General features: G+C 31.9%; 1 protein-coding gene across 1 annotated transcript; it reads left to right on the top strand.

Moving 5' to 3' along the window:
- The first annotated feature begins 4357 nt into the window (after positions 1-4357).
- Positions 4358-17586, top strand: LOC139490081 (uncharacterized). The gene is made up of 4 exons (XM_071276934.1): positions 4358-4394; positions 8202-8255; positions 14620-14695; positions 15031-17586. Exons 1-4 carry the CDS (start codon positions 4358-4360, stop codon positions 15731-15733), a joined length of 870 nt encoding a protein of 289 aa, XP_071133035.1. The 3' UTR covers positions 15734-17586.
- Positions 17587-20771: the final 3185 nt, after the last annotated feature.

The following is a 20771-nucleotide window of genomic DNA, read 5'->3' as shown; positions in this document are numbered from 1 at the left end:
AACCTTAGATGGTAGCATGGAAACTAACTACAAACTAATATGATTGTCGATGAACTATGGGAGTTATACTATTATACTAGCAAACAACATTATGTCAGCAAATATTTGCCACTACATGCTAAGCAACTAACAATCTTTAATGTATCGCTGTATCATGTCAAACCATAGACGGTAGCATGGAAACTAACTACAAACTAATATACAATGTAATTGTCAATGAACTATGGAAGTTATACTATTATACTAGCAATCAACCTTATGTAATCACTATAATATATCATGATAGTCCTTGACATACATGAAATATTTGCCACGGGCGCTAAGCAACCAACAATCGTTAGTTCATCGCTGTATCATGTCAAACCTTAGTAAGATAGTTGTATGGAACGCCACCACTGCCTTATAAGAAGAAACTACTATGACATGATGCAAATGTTGCTTACATGATGTGAATTCTCCTTTAAATGATGTGATTTCTTCTTTACATGATGTGAATTCTTCTTTACGTGATATGAATTCTTCATTAAATGATATGAATTCTTCTTTACATGACGTGAATTATTCTTTACATTATGTTAATTCTTCTTTACATTATTTTAATTCTTCTTTACATGATGTGAACACTTTACATGATGTGAAAACTCCATAACATTATGTGAAAACTTCATTACATGATGTGAAAACTTCCTTACGTGCTGTTAAAATAAAAGCCCTTGTACATGATGTGAATATTGCAGTACCTAGAACTACATTACGTGATGTGAAAGTCGCCTAAAACTTCGGTCACACCTTACTGGATAGCACGAACGGACGCCTAACGGATTAAAATAAAAGTTGTCTGTTAAAAAAAAATGTTAACCGTTGGGAGTCCGTTGATGTACTGACCAAATAAAACGGACGCATATAGGACACATACCGGATATAATGCAACGTACGAGAAACGGAAACGTACCGGACAGAACGGATGTCGAACGTACATCCAACGAAGGAGTACCGCATTAAACGGACACCTAACGGAAGCGTAGCGGATAAAACTGATGAAAAGATGTTATACGGAAAAATTAAAGGCGACAATAATAATACATGTAGATCGTATATGTATTCTATAATTTTCTGTGTAACTTGTTTGGTTTGTTCTTTAAAATGCCACCAAAGGGTAGTGTCTGGCCTGTATGACGGCAGCTTGATAGTGAAGAAGTGTCCTTACTTAGATCGATTATGAATTATCAAGAATTTATGACACTCAAGATATCTGACATACCAATAATTGGCATTTCTGACGCGAAATTGGCATTTATCCGTTTCAGATCCGTTTGTTCATCATCCATTATATGTTCGGTAGAAGTCAGTTTCAAATTCGTTCAACCGTTTTATCTGATAATCGTCCGGTAGAAGTCCGTTTTTGAAATTGTATACCAGACCGCCAACGGATGTATAACGGAAAAAAAACGGACGAGTACCGTACAAAACGGACGCCTATCGGACGTTCAACGGACACTTCATCCGTTGGACGTCCATTCAAAGTTTTGAACATGCTCAAAATTTTCCAAGGGACAGAACGGACGAAGACGGATAAAACGTACGCTAAAACTGAAATGAAACGGATATGAACGGACGCCTAACGGATAAGAACGAACGTCTAACGGACATGAACAGATCGAAAAAAACGTTATCCGTAAGGCATCCGATCGAGCTATCCATTTACGTGTCACCGCGGCTTTATATACGTCATGATGTTAAATGTAATTTATTTATCTTTAACTTGCATATTTTGGTTTAATATTTGGTTTATAGTTTTACCAATATCGTTCATAAAACGTTTGTATGATTCATTTAAGGCCATTTTTATTTCTTTTCGAGGAACCGAACACGAAGACGCCGGAAAATTATTAAGAACTCGTAACCTGAAACTATTACGATGCAACTTAAGGGGGAAATAAGACCGATCTAAGAACAACCTGCGGGAGCTTTGATTTACACTCTTTGAATGATCTTATGATTATCTTATCTTTCTCTTAATTCAATACTTACGATATCTCTCAATAAAATTTCTTGTTACCGGCACGTGATGATTCCCTCCGGGACCGATAGTTTCTAAATGAACACTCATAATTTACAAAAAAAATATATACAATTCCCTTTAAATAAAATTGAGAATGGAAATAAGGGAATGTGCCAAAGAGACAACAACCCGACCATTGAAAAAAAAATAACAGCAGAAGGTCACCAACAGGTCTTCAATGTAGCGAGAAATTCCCGCACCCGGAGGCGTCCTTCAGCTGGCCCCTAAACAAATATATACTAGTTCAGTGATAATGAACGCCATACTAATTTCCAAATTGTACACAAGAAACTAAAATTAAAATAATACAAGACTAACAAAGGCCAGAGGCTCCTGACTTGGGACAGGCGCAAAAATGCGGCGGGGTTAAACATGTTTGTGATATCTCAACCCTCCCCATATACCTCTAGCCAATGTAGAAAAGTAAACGCATAATATACGCACATTTAAAAACCACAATAAGCTTTACTATATATTTTTCAATAGAATATTTATATAAAATATGTAGAACATATTATACCATTACACGAAACAGTTATCAAACCATAATGCATTTTAATATAGAATTTCATAAAAAAAAAGAGGGTCATTTGATTTCTATATAAAATCTAGCAAAATTATGACCTATATGTTCGGCACATCTAATTCATCGTATACCCATTTAAAGGAATTTAAGTAAGCCCAAAAACCCGACGGCCGAAGTGAATATCAGTTTTACAGAAGTCAATTAAATCCAATATTTACTGAAACAAAAGACAGTAATTGTTTTATTCCATATTCCGAGAGAAGAAAATGTATATAATGACACACATAAACCAATTTTTTTTTTACATTTTACCATACCGTTGTATGTAAAAGCACGTGACGTTTAGCGCGGTGAATAACACTTTCTCAGGTGAATATGCTTTCTTATTCAAAATCCAATCCATGTAGAGAAACCTACTAAAATAATATCAATATGAAATAATATGTTTTATGTTTTTTCCAAAATTTGAATGACATCCGCTATGCCTACTCTTTCTTACGGATGCCCTTATGCCTTTACATTCTATAAACGCCAGGCGTAATATTTAACGTCCAAGAGGTCCCGTGTTCTTATAAAGATGTTTTGACATAAAAAAGTGTTCACATAACGTCATATATGTTTCTTACCTCGTAATACCTATTTGACATTACCTTGTATATCTTTTGGCCCACTGTAATAGAAATACGACATAATGATTTTTTAACATAAAATAAAGAAAGTTTTGCATCGTGTAATGAAACTTTCAGAGTAGGTAATGGAACAACCACATCATGTAATGAAAAAGTTTCCACATCATGTAAACAGGAAATCACATCATGTAATGAAGTTTTCACATCATGTAATAAAGTTTTCACATCATGTAATGATGTTTTCACATCATGTAATGAGGTTTTCACATCATGTAATGAAGTTTTCAAATCATGTGATGAAGTTTACACATCATGTTAAGAAGTATTTCCATTATCTCAATAAACTCATCATAGATACCAGGACTAAATTTTGTATAAACGCCAGACGCGCGTTTCGTCTACAAAAGACTCATCAGTGACGCTCGAATCAAAAAAAGTTTAAAAGACCAAATAAAGTACGAAAGAAGAATTCACATCATGTAAAGAAGACACATCATGTAATGAAGAATTCAAATCATGTAAAGAAGACACATCATATTATAAAGAATTCACATCATGTAAAGAAGACACATCATATTATAAAGAATTCACATCATGTAAAGAAGAATTCGCATCATGTAAAGAAGAAATCACATCAGGTAAGCAACATTTGCATTATGTCATAGTAGTTTCTTCTTATAAGGCAGTGATGGCGTTCCATATAGTTGCATGAAAACTAACTACAACTAATATGATTATTAACGAACTATGGAAGAACTTATACTATTATACTAGCAAACAACCTAATGGCATCACTATATCATAGTCCTAAACATACATACAATATTGGCAACATGACGTTAAAAATGAATAACAAATAAATATGATTGTCAATGGACAACGAAAGTTATGCTATTATACTAGCAACAGATCGTTGGCGTTTCAATGGGTAGAGTTGCCTCCCTGCAAATAGTCTTAAAACTAATCCGAAAGGTTTAAAATTTACAGTGTGTTGTTTTCATGTCTGAAGCATTGATTTTAGGCGAAAACATTTTTTTTTATTTTGCATTTTTTTAGATTTCAAAAAACACTTTTTTTACCAAAAATTTAAAAAAAAACAGAGAAATATCCTACACAATTAATATTGAATTTCACTAAAGAATGAGAATTGATGAATTTAATAGTTTTAATGAAGAAGGTAAACAAAGAAAACAACTATTTGATATATACTAGTCAACAAAAGAAACGATACAAGACTTTTTCAAATTAAAGATGAAGTTTTCCGTTCATAGAATCAATATTGAAGGTAGTAATACTAAATGACCTTGGAAATATAAATCCGTTTAAAAAATAATATTTTTGCTTTCACGACGTCATTTGGCGAAATCTATTTTTTTTTTTACAAAATTTACATAAAACGACAATTTTTTAAAAAGAGGTTCAAACAAATGATGCCAATTTCTTATATAAAGATTAAGACAATGTTTGCCATCAATTCTTTTTTTTTTAAATCAAACAGTTTCGTCGTTTATTTGTAGAGTAAAGTTCGGCCCCACAAGAAATATTAAAATGTATACATTATCAAATGATTCACCTTAGACAGCATGTATAATGGAAAATTGAAAAAAACTGTAACAATCTTAAAACTAATACGAAAGGTTTCATATTTACAGTGTGTTGTTTTCATGTCTAAAGTATTGATTTTAGGCGAAAACATTTTTTTTTTTATTTTGTTCAAAAAACACTTTTTTTACCAAAAAACAAAAAAAAATTCAGCCAATTAGTTACATTATGAATATAACTTGATTAGCATATTGAATATTTTTCAACAAATAAAAAAAAAAAAACATTTAGTACTTACAAATTTGTGTGACGATTTTTTATCCAACTTTCCGCAAAATTAATTTGCACCCTATAAACATTTATACGGAATTTAAATACTTTTCGACAGGGTTTGATTTTCATTATCATATGTGCATACATTGCAAATAAAAGCTGTTTAAAATAGTGTATCTTATTTTGTTTTATATTGAACACTGTTTGATAAATTGTATTCGAAAGTCGTGTATCGTTTCATTTGTTGACTAGCTATAGTACATTGTTTTTATTCCTTCTGAAGGTACGATAATTCATACAAACAATAGCGACATGAACTTTAAGTTTACAATCATTATACTGAGAAACAGATGTAAAAAGACGATTTATTTCAAGAACTTACACCGCAGTCTACTATGAATTCAACAGTATATCACTGATAGCTACTATCTCTATTAGATCTCGTGTAGATTTGTGATATATGATATTACGAGAATAAAGACAATAAGTCTTTTCATTATATATATGAATACTCAACCAAAGGTGCTGATCTACTTGGTCAGTTTCTTTAGTCTCTAAAAAGACTAGCTACAACGTAGACATACAAATGCACGTGAATAGATTTGAAAAAAAAACTGTTATGAAACAGACACATATCTATCTATGATACTCGATACGAAATAAATAAATAAAGATCGACCTCTGTTGAGTGTTTACCTGGGATTATTCCCGAAAGTACCCAAAACATTGCATATTAAATTCTAAAGAATTAAGCAATAAAAAGTACGTAGTGTCAGGTCAGAAATATTGATACCATGAATAAGTTGGTTAATGGTCTTTTTATAAAACCTTCATATCGTTGTCATTGGAATTAAGCGGTTTTATCCAAGACAAATCAACAAATGCGAAACATATACTAGTAATAGTCAAAATACAAGTATTTTACAGATTGTAGGATACAAAATATTAACTACTGCATTAAGCACGTTATGTAACACACAAAGATATTTTGACTAGCAGTATAAGAGAAGACTTGACATCTCACAAAACATGTTTAAACCCGCTGCATTTCTGCGCCTGTCCCAAGTCAGCAGCCTATGGCCCGTGTTAGTCTTGAATGGTTTTTAATTTAAGTTCAATTGAATGTTTTTGAGTTTAGTATGACGTCCGTTTTTATTCAAGTAGCACACATTTGTGTTAAGGGATCAGCTAACGCCCCTCCCAGGATGCATGCTTTTGTCGCTGTGTTGAAGACCCATTGCTGGCCTTCTGCTGTTGTCTGCAATTTGTGCTGGTTGTTGTTTATTTGACACTTTCCCCATTTTCCTTACCAATTTGATGTATGTTGTTTTGGGCATTCGGTATATTCTTATAGAGTTCCGTACAAAATATGTTTGTGTCCCGTGTTTGTTGCCTTCAAGAAATATTACACCTACTGTTTGATTATTTTGAGTTTTGAAAATATTCATCAAAATGTAATTCATGTTACGAGGCTCAAAACTATCAAATACGGATTTCAATATCGTGGAAGTCAGCAGCTCATTATATCAATCTTTCCCTTTCGCACATGTGTTTTACAAAATCGTCTGAAATATTAGCATTAATGGTTTTTGAATAATATATTGTTCAACCTACCTAAACGTGTTTTTCTTCTTGATATACTATCTGACGAAACTGTAGCCGATATTTCGTCCGAAAATAGATGTTTATCTTCAACTATTTCAAAAAGTTATCGTTTCTGGTAATAAGATAAAACTGTTGAAAACCGAACACTAATTTAAAGATGATACTCCACGCGAGCTCAGAAAAACAAGAACGCCAAGAATTAAATATTTGAAGTCGTTTTAACATGGCTGAAAACGATAAAGATCAAAGTTTCTATGCACGTAGAATCATGAGATACTGTCCATTAAAAAAGGACAAAAAGCGGGCAAGCATACGGGACATGAATGGATATCCCATATTCTTTATTTTTCTATTGTACATCGTCGAATATAAAACCAGTATACACGGTCTCTACGCGGTTACTTTTAACCAATCATATTCCTAGAAATGTAAATGAGGTAGGATAAGACTATATATCAACGATATACGACTATTTTATTAGTATTCGAAGTATACTTCAAGTAGTAGCCAAATTCAAAAAGCATTACTATGATTTTGAAATAAGTGTCCTTAAAACAACGAAAGAGTCCAAGCGTTGGTTAGTGTCTCCTGTTTCATTTGTCTACGTGCAAAGAAACTTTGATAATTCACGTCCTTAGCCATGTTAAAACGTCTTCTAATATCTAATTCTTGACGTGCTTGTTTTTAAGTAAAAATACCACACTTCTGTATAACTCTCATATAAATTCTTGATGGAAACATTTGAAGAACGCTAGACGGTCCAGAGAACGACGAGCGGGCGAGTAATAGTTGTACAAATATTTAACAATTGACTTCGTTTGAGAGACAGAGACTTTTATACATCCACATGAAATGCACTTTGTCTGTAAATAATTAAATACTAGTACTTTTTGTGCTCCTCTTTGGCAGAAATTCAGAAACAAATCGTCCGTATATCATTTGAGATTTAATGAGCCCTTATGGAGTATCATCTTTAATTTTTTGTTCAGTTTTATCTCATTACAAGAAACGATTACTTTTTAAAATAGCTGAAGATAAACATCAATTTGTAGACGAAATATCTACTACAGTTTCGTCAGATATTACATCAAGAAGAGAAATAAGTGTAAGTGGGTGGGACACTATATTATACAAGAACCATTAATGTTCAGATTCTGAACAACAGTTAATAATCTATGTATGCTCAGTATCTCAGTCAATGACTGCGGTAAGTACAGTACTGTTCAGACAATTTGCCTGCGGTCAATTCAGCACTATGTAGTAATTTTTGTTTTAAATAGAACAGATTTGAATAGAGAAATTACAATTTCTAATTCGTCTGAATATAGCTTGAACAGATCTTAGTTTACTGTAATCAACTGGTTTGACCAGTACTGCATTTTCCTTAGAGGACCAGTCTTTTACAATAAAATAAGGATTTTAACATTTTACTTTATAGTGGTTTCGACAGGTTTGATGACAATTTGGGAAATTTGACTTCCCTATGATTCTTGTATTTCTTCATGCGTAATACTTTGAAACAAATAAGACTATTTGAATAATTTATCACAATTATTATTTTCAGCTATAGAAACTACGACACTTACATCATTTACCCCAAGTGAAGGTTCAAGTGCAGGTATGGTTGAATAAATAACTTAAAACCATATATCCTATAAGTTAAATCTAAACTTATACATGTTATATGATATTTGTAATTAAAACATTGCTTCTTCATGACAAAGCACTCTATTGTCAGGAATTGGTGGCCGTTCTATTAAATGATCAGTTTCAGATGTTGGTAACATATACATGCAGTCCTCTAATGACCGTAAGATGTTTTTTTATTGCGTTCGATCATAACAATTTGATGTCGGAAGTTTCACAATTTTAGTCTTTGAAAAAAAGACAAAATACACTATTTATCATTTTGTAATTATAAGACTTGTTCAGTTTATTGAGAATTGCCTGAATCCAATGTTATTGTTGTTAATTAAAATGAAAGAAAATTGATACCAACCATTAGAGCTGTTTGTTTCTATACGTAAGATTGGCCTAATCTAACTTACAAGACATTTCATGTCACCAAGATATGTGAATTCACATATCCATGTAGAGATATTTTATACTTACTAAGTGTTTGATTAGATCATAGAGTTAAACGCGAAAACTGTGCTTTAAGGTAGCACAATACAAAGATTTTTTTACTTCCAATCACTAACCTTTGAAATGCTGTAACTTTCTTAAGAATGCATAGAAAATAATAAAAGAGGTATATATAGATAGATAAATTATTAATCTTTTAAATGAATGCAATATTTTTATAATGCAATCATTATGTAATCAATTATTATGTAATTAGTGGTAAAATCTGGGTAAGTTCACTTGAATGAATTAATTAGCTCTATCATTTCTTTAACTATACAGAAAATTTTAACGAAATATTAATCAACACATCATGGGCTTCAAAAGAGTGTCTCAGATTGTCTCTATTGTATTCCATTCTCTCATAAATTTCTAATTAGTGTAAACATCCTAACCACATAAAAGAAGATAATGTTTAATTAGGTGTAAAATTTGTTCTATACATTCTATCTGAAATCTGAGACACCCTTTTGTAGATAATGGCCATAGGAAAAACATATAATTAAATCAACCCTCTAGGGATACCTATGCAGAAGCTAATTTCATTTGAAAGTGGAAATTTGGTGAAAAATATTTTAGACACAGTTAACATTATAATTGGTTACATAATTGTTGCATTATACTAACAATTGCATTTATTTGAAATCTTTAATTTTCTGTTTAGTGTTATAGTATAACTTTGTCATTAGTCTCATAGTCGTTTATCGTTTTTAGTACTAGAAATCCCACGCTCTCTTTCTTCACTGCATCCAGATTTTCGATTATTATAAATTCTGTATCAAGTTTTGATTGAAAATTATGCCGCATTCGACAACGTGTATCATTGTGTATGTTCCAATTATCATAGCCACCTACAATTTTACCAGTATTTCCTAGAATCACCGAGTCTGATTTATAACATAATTTCTATGTCATGTTGGTCATGTTGAAGTCAGGTTATTAGCGACTTATGATTTTTTGTTTTCGATTTGATATCTTTCTTTACAATTACTTTGAATTAATCATAAAGCCCACATTATTTGAAGGATAATTTGAAGGCTTTCATTTTCTTTTGCTTTAGTTTTACGTATTGTATTTGAGATAATTTTGTTTACTCTCAGCATTATACATTTCCACATTTTGCTATAAAGACATGCAGATTTGTTCACCAAAGAAAATATACAGTCTATGGAAGAAGCGTATCGATAAAAACTTTTCTTATATCACAAAGCGATATTGTCTAATATCAATTGTAAATATGCAGACATTCCATGCGGAAAATGTTGTTTTCGGCAACGAAAAATTAAGAAAATACTAACTTTAAATCTTATTGTTCAAATATAAACATCAATAGAGTCTAAATATACATTGAGAAGTTAGTTAGAAGCTAAAGTTTATGTCCGTGTAAAATTTGAAGTGCTGTGTTTTTCTTATATACATCAATAAACAATGCAATACTTTTCAAATATCAATGCGATACTTTTAAAATATCATAGCAGTGTTTTTCTTTTATCAAAATTAGTACCGATTAGTATTAATATTAGACTGTTGTACCCATATTTTGACAATTTTACCTATTATGTCTGTTTTGTTCACGCATCGTCGTAAATATGACAGAATTTGATGAGACTGTCATACACTATAAAACCAGGTTCAATCCACCATTTTCAAAACTTGTAAATGCCAGTACTGAGTCAGAAATATGACAGTTGTTATCTATTCGTTTGGTGTGTTTTATCATTTGATTTTATCATTTAAACAGGGACTTTCTGTTTTGAATTTTCCTCGGAGTTCAGTATTTTTGTGATTTTACTTCTTAGTAGTATTGTATGTAAAAAGGCAGTTTTAAGACCATTGCTTAAATTCAAATTGTTTTTGGTAACATCTTACAAATTTCTCAATTAGTTTTGGAAGCAAAACTAATCAAATAAGGGTTTAATAAACAATGTCGTAATCAAATCGGTAAGTATCAAAATGATCGTTCACATATATAACATTTAGCAAATTTCATAATGGATGCACCGAAAAAATGTATATCCGATATGCTTGCAACGCATGCATGGAAGACTTTCATTGGAAAACCATAAAACTAACTTGTGACACAGATGACTCATACTGTCCTCGTTCAGATTGATTCGACAAAATCTGACCTGTACTTTTGAATCTCCTTTTTTTTGACAAAGTAGACCGTTGGTTTTCCTGTTTGAATGGTTTAACACTAGTAATGTTCTTGTTCCTATATATCGTGGTGTCCACTGTGAGCTAAGGCTCCGTGTTTAAGGACCTACTTTGATCTATAATGGTTTCTTTAAACAAATTATTACTTTGGTGAAAAGTTGTCTCATTCGAACTCATGCACCATCTTCGTATATCTATAAATCTTTAAAATTTCCCCTTATAAATAACTGCTTTCCAGTCCTCCAACTGAACGATCCAAATGTATGAATATAGAAAAGATATATTCACATTTATAACGTCAAAAGACATTTACATCTTATTTATTTGTGTTCTAAACATTTTTTTTTATTACTCATTGAAGAAATGAATTTATGACAAGCGACACGGATTGTTATTTTGCATTAAGAAAAGTTCGCGTATTTATACGATCGGTTACTAGCCAAAATCGAAATTCAAATCTCTGTGGCAACAATACATCGGAATACCCTCACGGTCATCGCGATGTAAAAGAGCATCCACGTGGCGAGCTGATTATGTTCATAGAGATATCGATTTACCAACGGGAAAAATCTTTGATATCCAAAAAGAACTTTTTTCCCTCTCAATATCTTTTTCTATGTTAATAATAAATACATTTTCTGTTTGACAAGATTTTTGATTTTCGTTGTATCTGAAGTTGTCCAATTTATAGTCTGAGGCTACTCAGTTGGTATCTTCAAAGTTCGGGACATCAGCATTTGTACATTTTAATTTGTTTGGATTATTGATTCTACCATTTGACTATTTATTGTAATTTGGAGCTGTATTGGATTGGATTGTTTGAATGAATGTTTCTTTTAAGTAATGATATTTTGTGTCTTTTTCGATATTACCAAGGTGGATAGTCTGTAGCAGTGTGACCAGTAGATTATAATCTAATAGGTCGGTAGACGTATTTGCAACCGATTTTAAATCCCGCTATTGCATCATAACTTCAAATAGAATTATAAAAAATAAGATGTGGTATGATTGCCAATGAGACAACTGTCCACAAGAGACCAAAATGACACAGACATTAACAACTATAGGTCACCGTACAGCCTTCAACAATGAGCAAAGCCATTCTGCATAGTCAGCTATAAAAGGCCCGATAAGACAATGTAAAACAATTTAAACGAAAAAACTAACGGCCTCATTTATATAAAAAAAAATGAACGAAAAACAAATATGTAACATATAAACAAACGACAACAACTGAATTACATGCTCCTGACTTCGGACAGGCACATACATAAATAATGTGGCGGGGTCAAACATGTTAGTTAGTCGGTTAAACCATGTGATTGAAATCAATAGACTGAACAGCTTATTAACACTTTCATCTATCATTAGGGTCAAGAAACATTTTTGAAATGATAAGTTCATGTAAGCGTTAATTTTGTTACAGTTACGAAATTTTAGTGATATTGATCCTAAAATATTAAACAGGTCATGATCTAAGTTTGTGAATTATGTTTGCAGTTTTCTTGACATGCATTGTGACGTTTCATCGTATTCATTTTATATTAGAAAACTATAGCAGTTATATTAGAAAAGTATCGCATTCATAAATTTTTGATATTAAAAAATCCTCGCTATGATATAAGACAAATATCGCATTGATATTTTAAAATATAGCAGTATCGTTGACTTATAGGTGATTTTGGCGTAGCAAACAATTGAATTCATCTCAATTGCATTCCACTGAATTTGCTACATGATATTGATAGAATGTGTACATCTACAAATGATAAATCGTGCATTTATGTTTCATTTATTCAATAATTCCATTTTCTCGTTTAAATACACTTTAATTGTTATTACATAAAATAACTCATGAAAATTATACACCAGACGTATGTCGTGTAAAATGTCGACCTGTTTTAAGAAAAGAGTCATTACTTTATACAGAGAAATCTGCCTTTCTTCGTACAAATGCTAACATTCGTCTGAAATTTCCCACAATGCAACTCGTTGATATAAGACAATATCGCTCGTTGATATAAGAAAAGCTTTTATCGAATCGCTTCTTCCATAGACTGATATATATATTTTCCAACGACATCTTCTAAGGGAATTATGAATTGTAGAAGATGAACATATACCAGTAATAGCTATTCATTTTTCATATGTTATTTATCACGATGTACACAGTTCCGTTGAAATGGTATCTGTATCCTAAAATAATTTTAAACACAGTTTTGACTGTACTATCGCTATTCAAATCATTCTCAAAGTTATGTTTATTAAAAACGGGTTACTTTTCAAGGCATTCCCGATATGGGGAAGGGAATATGAAGTTTTACATGATGTCACGTGGGATACTCTCAACCATTCAAATGTTTATTTCGATATCAATATTTACATACATGGGAATTGAATAAATTGTGCTCTTGGTCCATTTTTTTGTGACCTGCTTTTTTTTATTCCAAACTTTTACACTCTGGGACTTAATGATTACATGTATTAATCAATTGTAGATGGGTTTTTTTTAAATCTGATATTATGACATTCATGATATTGCTTTTAGAGGATTAGTGTTTCATCCAACAAATGGCATTCCTATTGGAATCAACTGTGCTATTTTTCTTATCCTTCTTGTTCCGTGCATGATTTCTCTGACTGCAATTGACGTCTTTACTGATTTAATCTGGCAACTAAGCCACATCACGTTATTGTAATATTCATGCGGAAGCTTTATGTAATACATTTAACACTTCTTGAAATGAAGGATCATACCTCAGGTACACGTAATTAGTCCGTTTCAATTCTTATCTACATTTTGAAATTTGCATATCATTATGTTAAAAACTACGCTTTACGACAAGAGTGATGATTTAAGCTTTCAGTTGTAAACTTTCAATAGATATGTAGCATCCTTCTAGTAGCGCCTGCATACGGAGTATATATCTTTAGGTTTATTTGATATTCTAGTACTTGCGTTACTTATTGTTAGTTCTTCGACTGTTGCTGCTTTAAATGAAGCTATTGAACCAATGGTTTCAGATAATGAAATGTAAGTCATCTTTTTGAAACCTGTATGCCTTTGGACGCTATCATTTGTTTGTTGACCACTACCCCATTTCTGTTTCTAAGATGCCGATATATACTTTGTTGAAGAGAACCATGGGTGCCACATAAACAGCGGGACCTGATGTCCCTTTATCTCCACTTGTGATCATCTTGTTGTTTTTTCGTTGCTTTTTTTTTGCCATGGTGTTGTCAGTTTGTGTTAGACTTATGAGTATGATTATCCCTTTTTTCATTTTTTGCCTCTCTTGAATTTTGCCTTATTCTTGGTAATGTCCAATCGTGCAGTGTCATCAAAATCAACAGGATGAATGGGTTCAGTGAAGCAGTAACTACTTCAATCAAAGGCTCCTGCAGCCTTTATTTTTCTGATTGAATTGCCATAAAACTGAAAAGGATTCTATATGTATGCATAGTAACTTCATACCAATCCTAAACGATATTTTGATTAACAGGATTTAAAGATATCGCATTGATAAAGTCATTTAAACCACCACTTGGGATTGTACAATTTACCGGTCTATCCAATTTTTAAAGAGTTGAAAAAACATTAACGGAAAATATTTTCATACAGTTTTACTGGAAAATACATTAATCTTTAAAATTGATTAATAAAACATTTCCAGCCTAACATGTGATATAAATACTTGCAGGTTTGGCTGTAGGCCTGGTAATTGGTGCTGTGTTACTAGTATGTGCTCTTATTGTGATTATTATTCTTATACGAAGGTATATTTACTTATAAATATAAATTTAGAATGTTGAATATTCTGACGTAATATTCTTGGTATTTGATAATTAATATTACACAAAACTTTTTTCCAATTAATATTTGATTCTGTGTCATTAATCCATGCAACTTATACACATGAAATACTAAAAAAAGTATTTGCTGATTTTTATTACAATACGAAATATTGACTGTTAAGGGACAACAATCAGCACTAAAGCTTCAATCAATTCGTGTTTAATGGACTGACAAATTGTTCAGACATGTCTTATTTGTATATAATTAATTTGATTTTGAACAAAAAAAAAATTCATTAACAATTTCTATATTAAAGGCATACTTGGAGCAATCCAAGAGAAAAAATAAAAAACAATATCGGAGAAAATGACTATATTGGAAGTCAAGACATAGCTTTACCACTAGCCGCTAATCACTCGAGACATATGCAAAATACTGGCAAATATAACGGGAGTAGTGATACTAGTCTTCGTGCTAATGCTCATAACAATACTGTTCATCACGACTACACAAACGTAGGTGTAGTTAACGGTTTAGTCCATAATGATGGTCAGGTACCTAAACATGCATGCCGTCAGGATAAAACATTTGCAGACAATCACATGCCGAATGACGATGAATATGCGGTCGTTGATCCTACTGCTGAAACAAGTTTCAATAAGACTACGTACAACAGAACTGGAACAGCAGACAGTTATATGGTTTTAGATCCAACCCAAACGGGTTTCAATAGACAAATACTTTCTAACACTCCTGTAGGCTATGAGTTTACAAAGCCTGTTCATGATACAGAGAACAAAATTATAGAAGATGATCAATATGCTATATCTGATGGAGTGTACGACCATTCAGGAAATAATCGTCACAAGGAATCCGACAAAAACATCTATAATCATACCGTTGATACTATTTACGACTCCGGAAGTCACAAAATAAATGAGGAAGGGAGAGAAGATACATATGATCATTTCTTTGGACAAACTACAGAAGATGATTATGATATATCAACAACTACATAATTTCAGGTTGCATACGCATATTATGTATATTTATTCGGATAGACATTTCATGTTAATCAAAACTAATAATTGTTGAAGTTAATTTAGCTGTTTCGATAGCGTTACTTTGATCATGAGACAATGAAAAATTTGCAATATTGTAATTGTTTACTTTAGGAATACGAACTTTAATTATAGATCCTCGTTGTTACAATGACTGTCCTCTATATTTTCACACTTTTTTCATATTTTGTGAATGTTTTATATATTATAATTAATGTAATTTGTACAAAATGTTATCAAGATATTCGAGCTTATTTTTAATACCAAGATTTCTCAATTATATTAATTTCCTTCCGTAATATTTTTTCTATGTTCAATTGTCCCAAAAAATATATGTGACAGTGGAATGAGCATAAATTACAATTGAAATTAAATATATTTTCGGAAATGCGTTCACATTTAATTTTACCTAGCATTAACGCCCAAAAGTGTTTATTTACAAACATTGGAATAAGCAATCCCAGCATTCTGTTAAATTCTAGGTTCTACAATTTGTTAACTTTAAAACACGTATACTCAATTGATCAAATAGGACTAGACAATAAAACCTTGTTATTGAACAAATTAAATTTCATCTGTAACAATGTATGTAGTTTTGTGAGCTTACATTTTATTGAATATCATTCATTTTAGTATGTGTATTTGTTCATCTTTAATATCATCGAACATAACTTTTACATAAAAACAGTAATGTTCTTATTATTTTTTTTTTTCGTAACTTGAATCTATAAAGAATATGCCTTGTAATGACTTGAATTTTTATTCGAAGTCTTTTGAAATACAAGACAAAAACTTTTGTTAATGTTTCGCTAGCAAGTAAAAACATCGAACGGAGTAGGTCCAGTAAGACCCCGTTTTGGACAGCAGAATGCTTCTGCTATTTTAATATGGGCTGTTTTTGACAATACAATGCACATATATCGGGTACTAGCACCATTAAGTCATGCTAAATTACTGAAATCTTTACAATTCTAGCATTGTAGTTTAGACGGTTTTCGTGTAAAACGAAAATGGCCGCATTCGTGTTCATCCTTAATATTGAAATATAAGTTGTATCTGATGATACATACCATATATAAAGGTTGAGGATAGACACGGATGCAACCACTTTCATTTTTGTCAAAAAACAACTGAAAAGTGACATTTTTTGGCATATTTGGCAGATTTTTCATATTTGAGTTGAATCGGATCGTTTTTAATGACTAAATCAGTTAAAATGAAACTAATTGATTCCAATAAAATAGACACTTAAGTGTTTAAAATAAGGTCAAAATCTTTCGTCAGATGAACCTGAAATTTAAGGCCAAAACCGGTCCTTTCCGGACCTACTTCTTTATAACAGTTAAAGAATATTGTTTATACAGCCTAAAACATAAAAGGCTACTTTAGTCTCCATTGGTTGCTGCATACATTGTGATATGTTGCAAAAAAACAGACAATTTTCAAATAAACTATCGAAAAATAGTTGTCAAATCCGTGAGTAAATACGAAGGCCTTAGCAACAAATACTATGTTTTTGTGTATTTTAATTATTCCAGATATTTAAAATAAAAAAAATCAACCCCAAACAACATGATAGCTTTTTTTTAATTACATATATCGTTTGGGTATTAGTCGGTTTCGTTCTTCATTTGTTTTCTCTGGGTTTTTTTTCTTTCTCTCTCACATTGTTTTAAACGATAAATAACAATAACATGAATAAAGAGTCCAATATTTCTAATGTTGTATTTAATTAAATTTTGACCTGAACAAAAGCTCAAAATTTGTAAAAAAACATACTTTAATAAACGAATATCTGATTAAAATTTCCATTCCGTACAAAAAGCACCAGCAAATAGTGATGAATACCAAATTCAACATATGTTCAATTATTATGCATACGCGGACGTATAATGTATAATAATGACATCTGTATGCTATTGCTCATGTTCATAATATCATTCAACAAGTATTGACTGTTCAGGTGACCAGGAACGATGGATGATATAAGTCCAATATGCATGCCATGTGCAGAATATCATTCCTCCTATGTTCGGTTGACAAACTAAATTATATCACAAATCAAACAACAGGAAATCTCATATTTTTGAAAGGACATTGATAAGTTTAAAACAAAATCGTTTTACGGACTCATCGTACACGTATACCATCTACTAATGTCGCTTTTATTTAAACAATTCAAAGAAAAATATACACTCTTAGATATTATACTATACATGAAATTCTGGCAAACAAAATAAATGATTGTAACACGATGAAAACTAAATATAACATGACAAATATACAAGCACAAGAGACAGATTATTAAGTCTGCACTTGCCTATATTGGAAAAAGGGACAATATATGATTTTCATTGGTAAAGGTCATAGGAGGACAAACATACTTATCCTGATTTAGAGTAATTTCTCGCAATTTGATTGGCTGATATTGTCCTAATAAATTTCAGTACAATTTTTTATCACGTCAATTGGAATTATCTCCCTTATTTATTACGTCAATTGGAATTATCTCCCTTATACGATTGACCTAATAAAAAAAAACAAAAAATAATTGAGTTGCCTTGTAGTCAAAATATTTTTTTATTTTTCACATTTTTTTATTTAAAATCTTAAACATATTTATTGATATTGTCCTAACATTGAATTTGAATATAATAATATGTTATATAACAAAATCAGGATAAATTCGTTACACAGTGTTCAATTGTCCTAATATGGAATTAATCGGGTCAATAAAAATCATATCGGGTTTGACTTCGCCTCACCCGATATGAATTTTATTGACCCGATAAATTCTCGTATTAGGACAATTGCACACTGTGTAACTAATAATATATAATTGCGTACATATTCATCATTACAACTTTGATTAACAGTTGTTTTATTGGCATCATATAATATATCCTTACTAATATTTTGAATAAGAGGTCATGTCTATACAGAAAGATAATATTGATGATCTTATATTTCTGTTTACGTAAAAGCATATATCGAAAATTACTTCTCCACCAAACAGTATGAAATATATCATAATTATATAATGTTCACTTTCGAAGCTCCCAGTTTATTGTCTCAAGTGTTTTGTTTGAATTGTTCTATTCATTTAAAACTAACAGTACAAATAATTGAATGACTTGGGGGGGGGGGGGGAGGGGGGGTTATTATTTTGATCAATAAAAGAGGGACGAAAGATACCAGAGGGACAGTCAAACTCATAAATCGAAAATAAACTTGACAACGCCATGGCTAAAAATGAAAAAGACAAACAAACAACAGTACACATGACACAACATACAAAACTAAAGAATAAGCAAAGGAACCCAACCAAAAACAAGGGGTGATCATAGGTGCTCCGGAAGGGTAAGCAGATCTTGCTCCACATGTGATACCCGTCGTGTTGCTTATATGAAAACAAATCCGGTAAATAGTCTAATTCGGTAGGTCACATTCATGAAAAGGAAGGGGATTGAAGTTACGACGTAAGGATATCATTAGTGAAACGGGTTTTCTATAATGGTCAACCAAGTCGTGATGGCGTCCGTAAAATTTACGAAGGGATGATTTCAACTTCACCAATTGGAACTCTTGATTTTATCTTGTGAGCAGCAACCCTCTATAAAGAAAATCATGACAGGATATGTAAGCACGGGAATATCGTATCAATTGGGAGATACATACCCCGTATGCAAGTGCTGCTGGAATATTGCTTCTTAGAAATGGAAAGTATACAATTGAAAAGCTGAAATCATCTCTCTTGTCGTAATGTTTTGTTTTCAACGACCCTCATTGTCAATTTATAGATGTAAGTCATGATATGAGACCGACTTAACTGTATCTGTAGTATCCTTCATCTCTAGTTCGATGGGATACACTGAACGAATGACAAGTCAATGATTCGTCTGGCCTCAAAACCACATACATCGACAACACAATTATGAGCGCTCCACTGTAAACTTCTTGTCCTTAAAGAAACTTTTAATACCATAATACATTTTAAAATTTGCTGCTTTTAACTGTTAAAGTATAAATGCTAAAAAGCATAGTTTCTGTAACGTTTTAGTCACTTGTAACCCATATATCATACCTGCAAATGAAATTTGGTGAACCAACCATTAACAACAGCGAACTACTACCTCTTCTATTTTCCCCTTGCAACTTTCCGCAAAGACTGGAAATGTCTACGGTGATTGCGATCAAACTTAACATTATAAGCAATGCTGATAAATACCAGGCTCAGAAGTCATTGCTCGTAAGATTGACTACGACTCTAACTAATCCTTAATAGTCATTTCAGCTAATCATCCACCTAACAGGGGTATTGAATATGCAACGTTTCTGTGTTCTATCATCCGATACATTTGTTTTAAATACATGTATAACAACTCGACAATCTGGATTGGAGGTGATTTCAACCTACCTGACATCAACTGGTTATCAAACAACATCACAGGTAACTAGAACCACAAAGACATTAATGACACCTTATTGTCGCTAGAGCACGCCCGAGGGCCTATCCAATCTGTCCAATTGCCAACAAGATGTTTAAACATCCTGGACTTATTACTAAAAAACATCCCTCATAACTATATGTTAGCCAGTCCCTGGAAATAGTAGCCACAAAATCGTTGTGAGATACACTGAACAAATGACAAGTCAATGATTCGTCTGGCCTCAAAACCACATACACCGACAACACAAATATGAGCGCTCCACTGCATACTTCTTGTCCTTAAAGAAACCTTTCTCCTAATTCCATAATACATTTTAAAATTTGCAGCTTTTAACTGTTAAAGTATAAATGCTAAAAAGCATAGTTTCTGTAAAGTTTTAGTCACTTGTACCATATATTATATACCTGCAAATGAAATTTGGTGAACCAAGCATTTACAACAGCGAACTACTACCTCTCCTATTTTCCCCTTGCAACTTTCCGCAAAGACTGGAAATGTCTACGGTGATTGCGATCAAACTTAACATTATAAGCAATGCTGATAAA

This window comes from Mytilus edulis, chromosome 9 (genome assembly GCF_963676685.1).
Source record: "Mytilus edulis chromosome 9, xbMytEdul2.2, whole genome shotgun sequence".
NCBI lineage: Eukaryota > Metazoa > Mollusca > Bivalvia > Mytilida > Mytilidae > Mytilus > Mytilus edulis.
The sequence above is the reverse complement of the archived record's forward strand: the minus strand, read 5'-3'. Positions and strand labels throughout refer to the sequence as shown.

What these genes read in the sequence shown, in the direction of transcription:
- LOC139490081 (XM_071276934.1), top strand. Translation starts at nt 4,358, where the DNA reads ATGAGAATTGATGAATTTAATAGTTTTAATGAAGAAG. An exon ending in AAGTGAAGGTTCAAGTGCAG is followed by an intron (nt 8,256 to 14,619) that starts GTATGGTTGAAT and finishes AAATACTTGCAG; the next exon opens with GTTTGGCTGTAGGCCTGGTA. An exon ending in ATTATTATTCTTATACGAAG is followed by an intron (nt 14,696 to 15,030) that starts GTATATTTACTT and finishes TCTATATTAAAG; the next exon opens with GCATACTTGGAGCAATCCAA.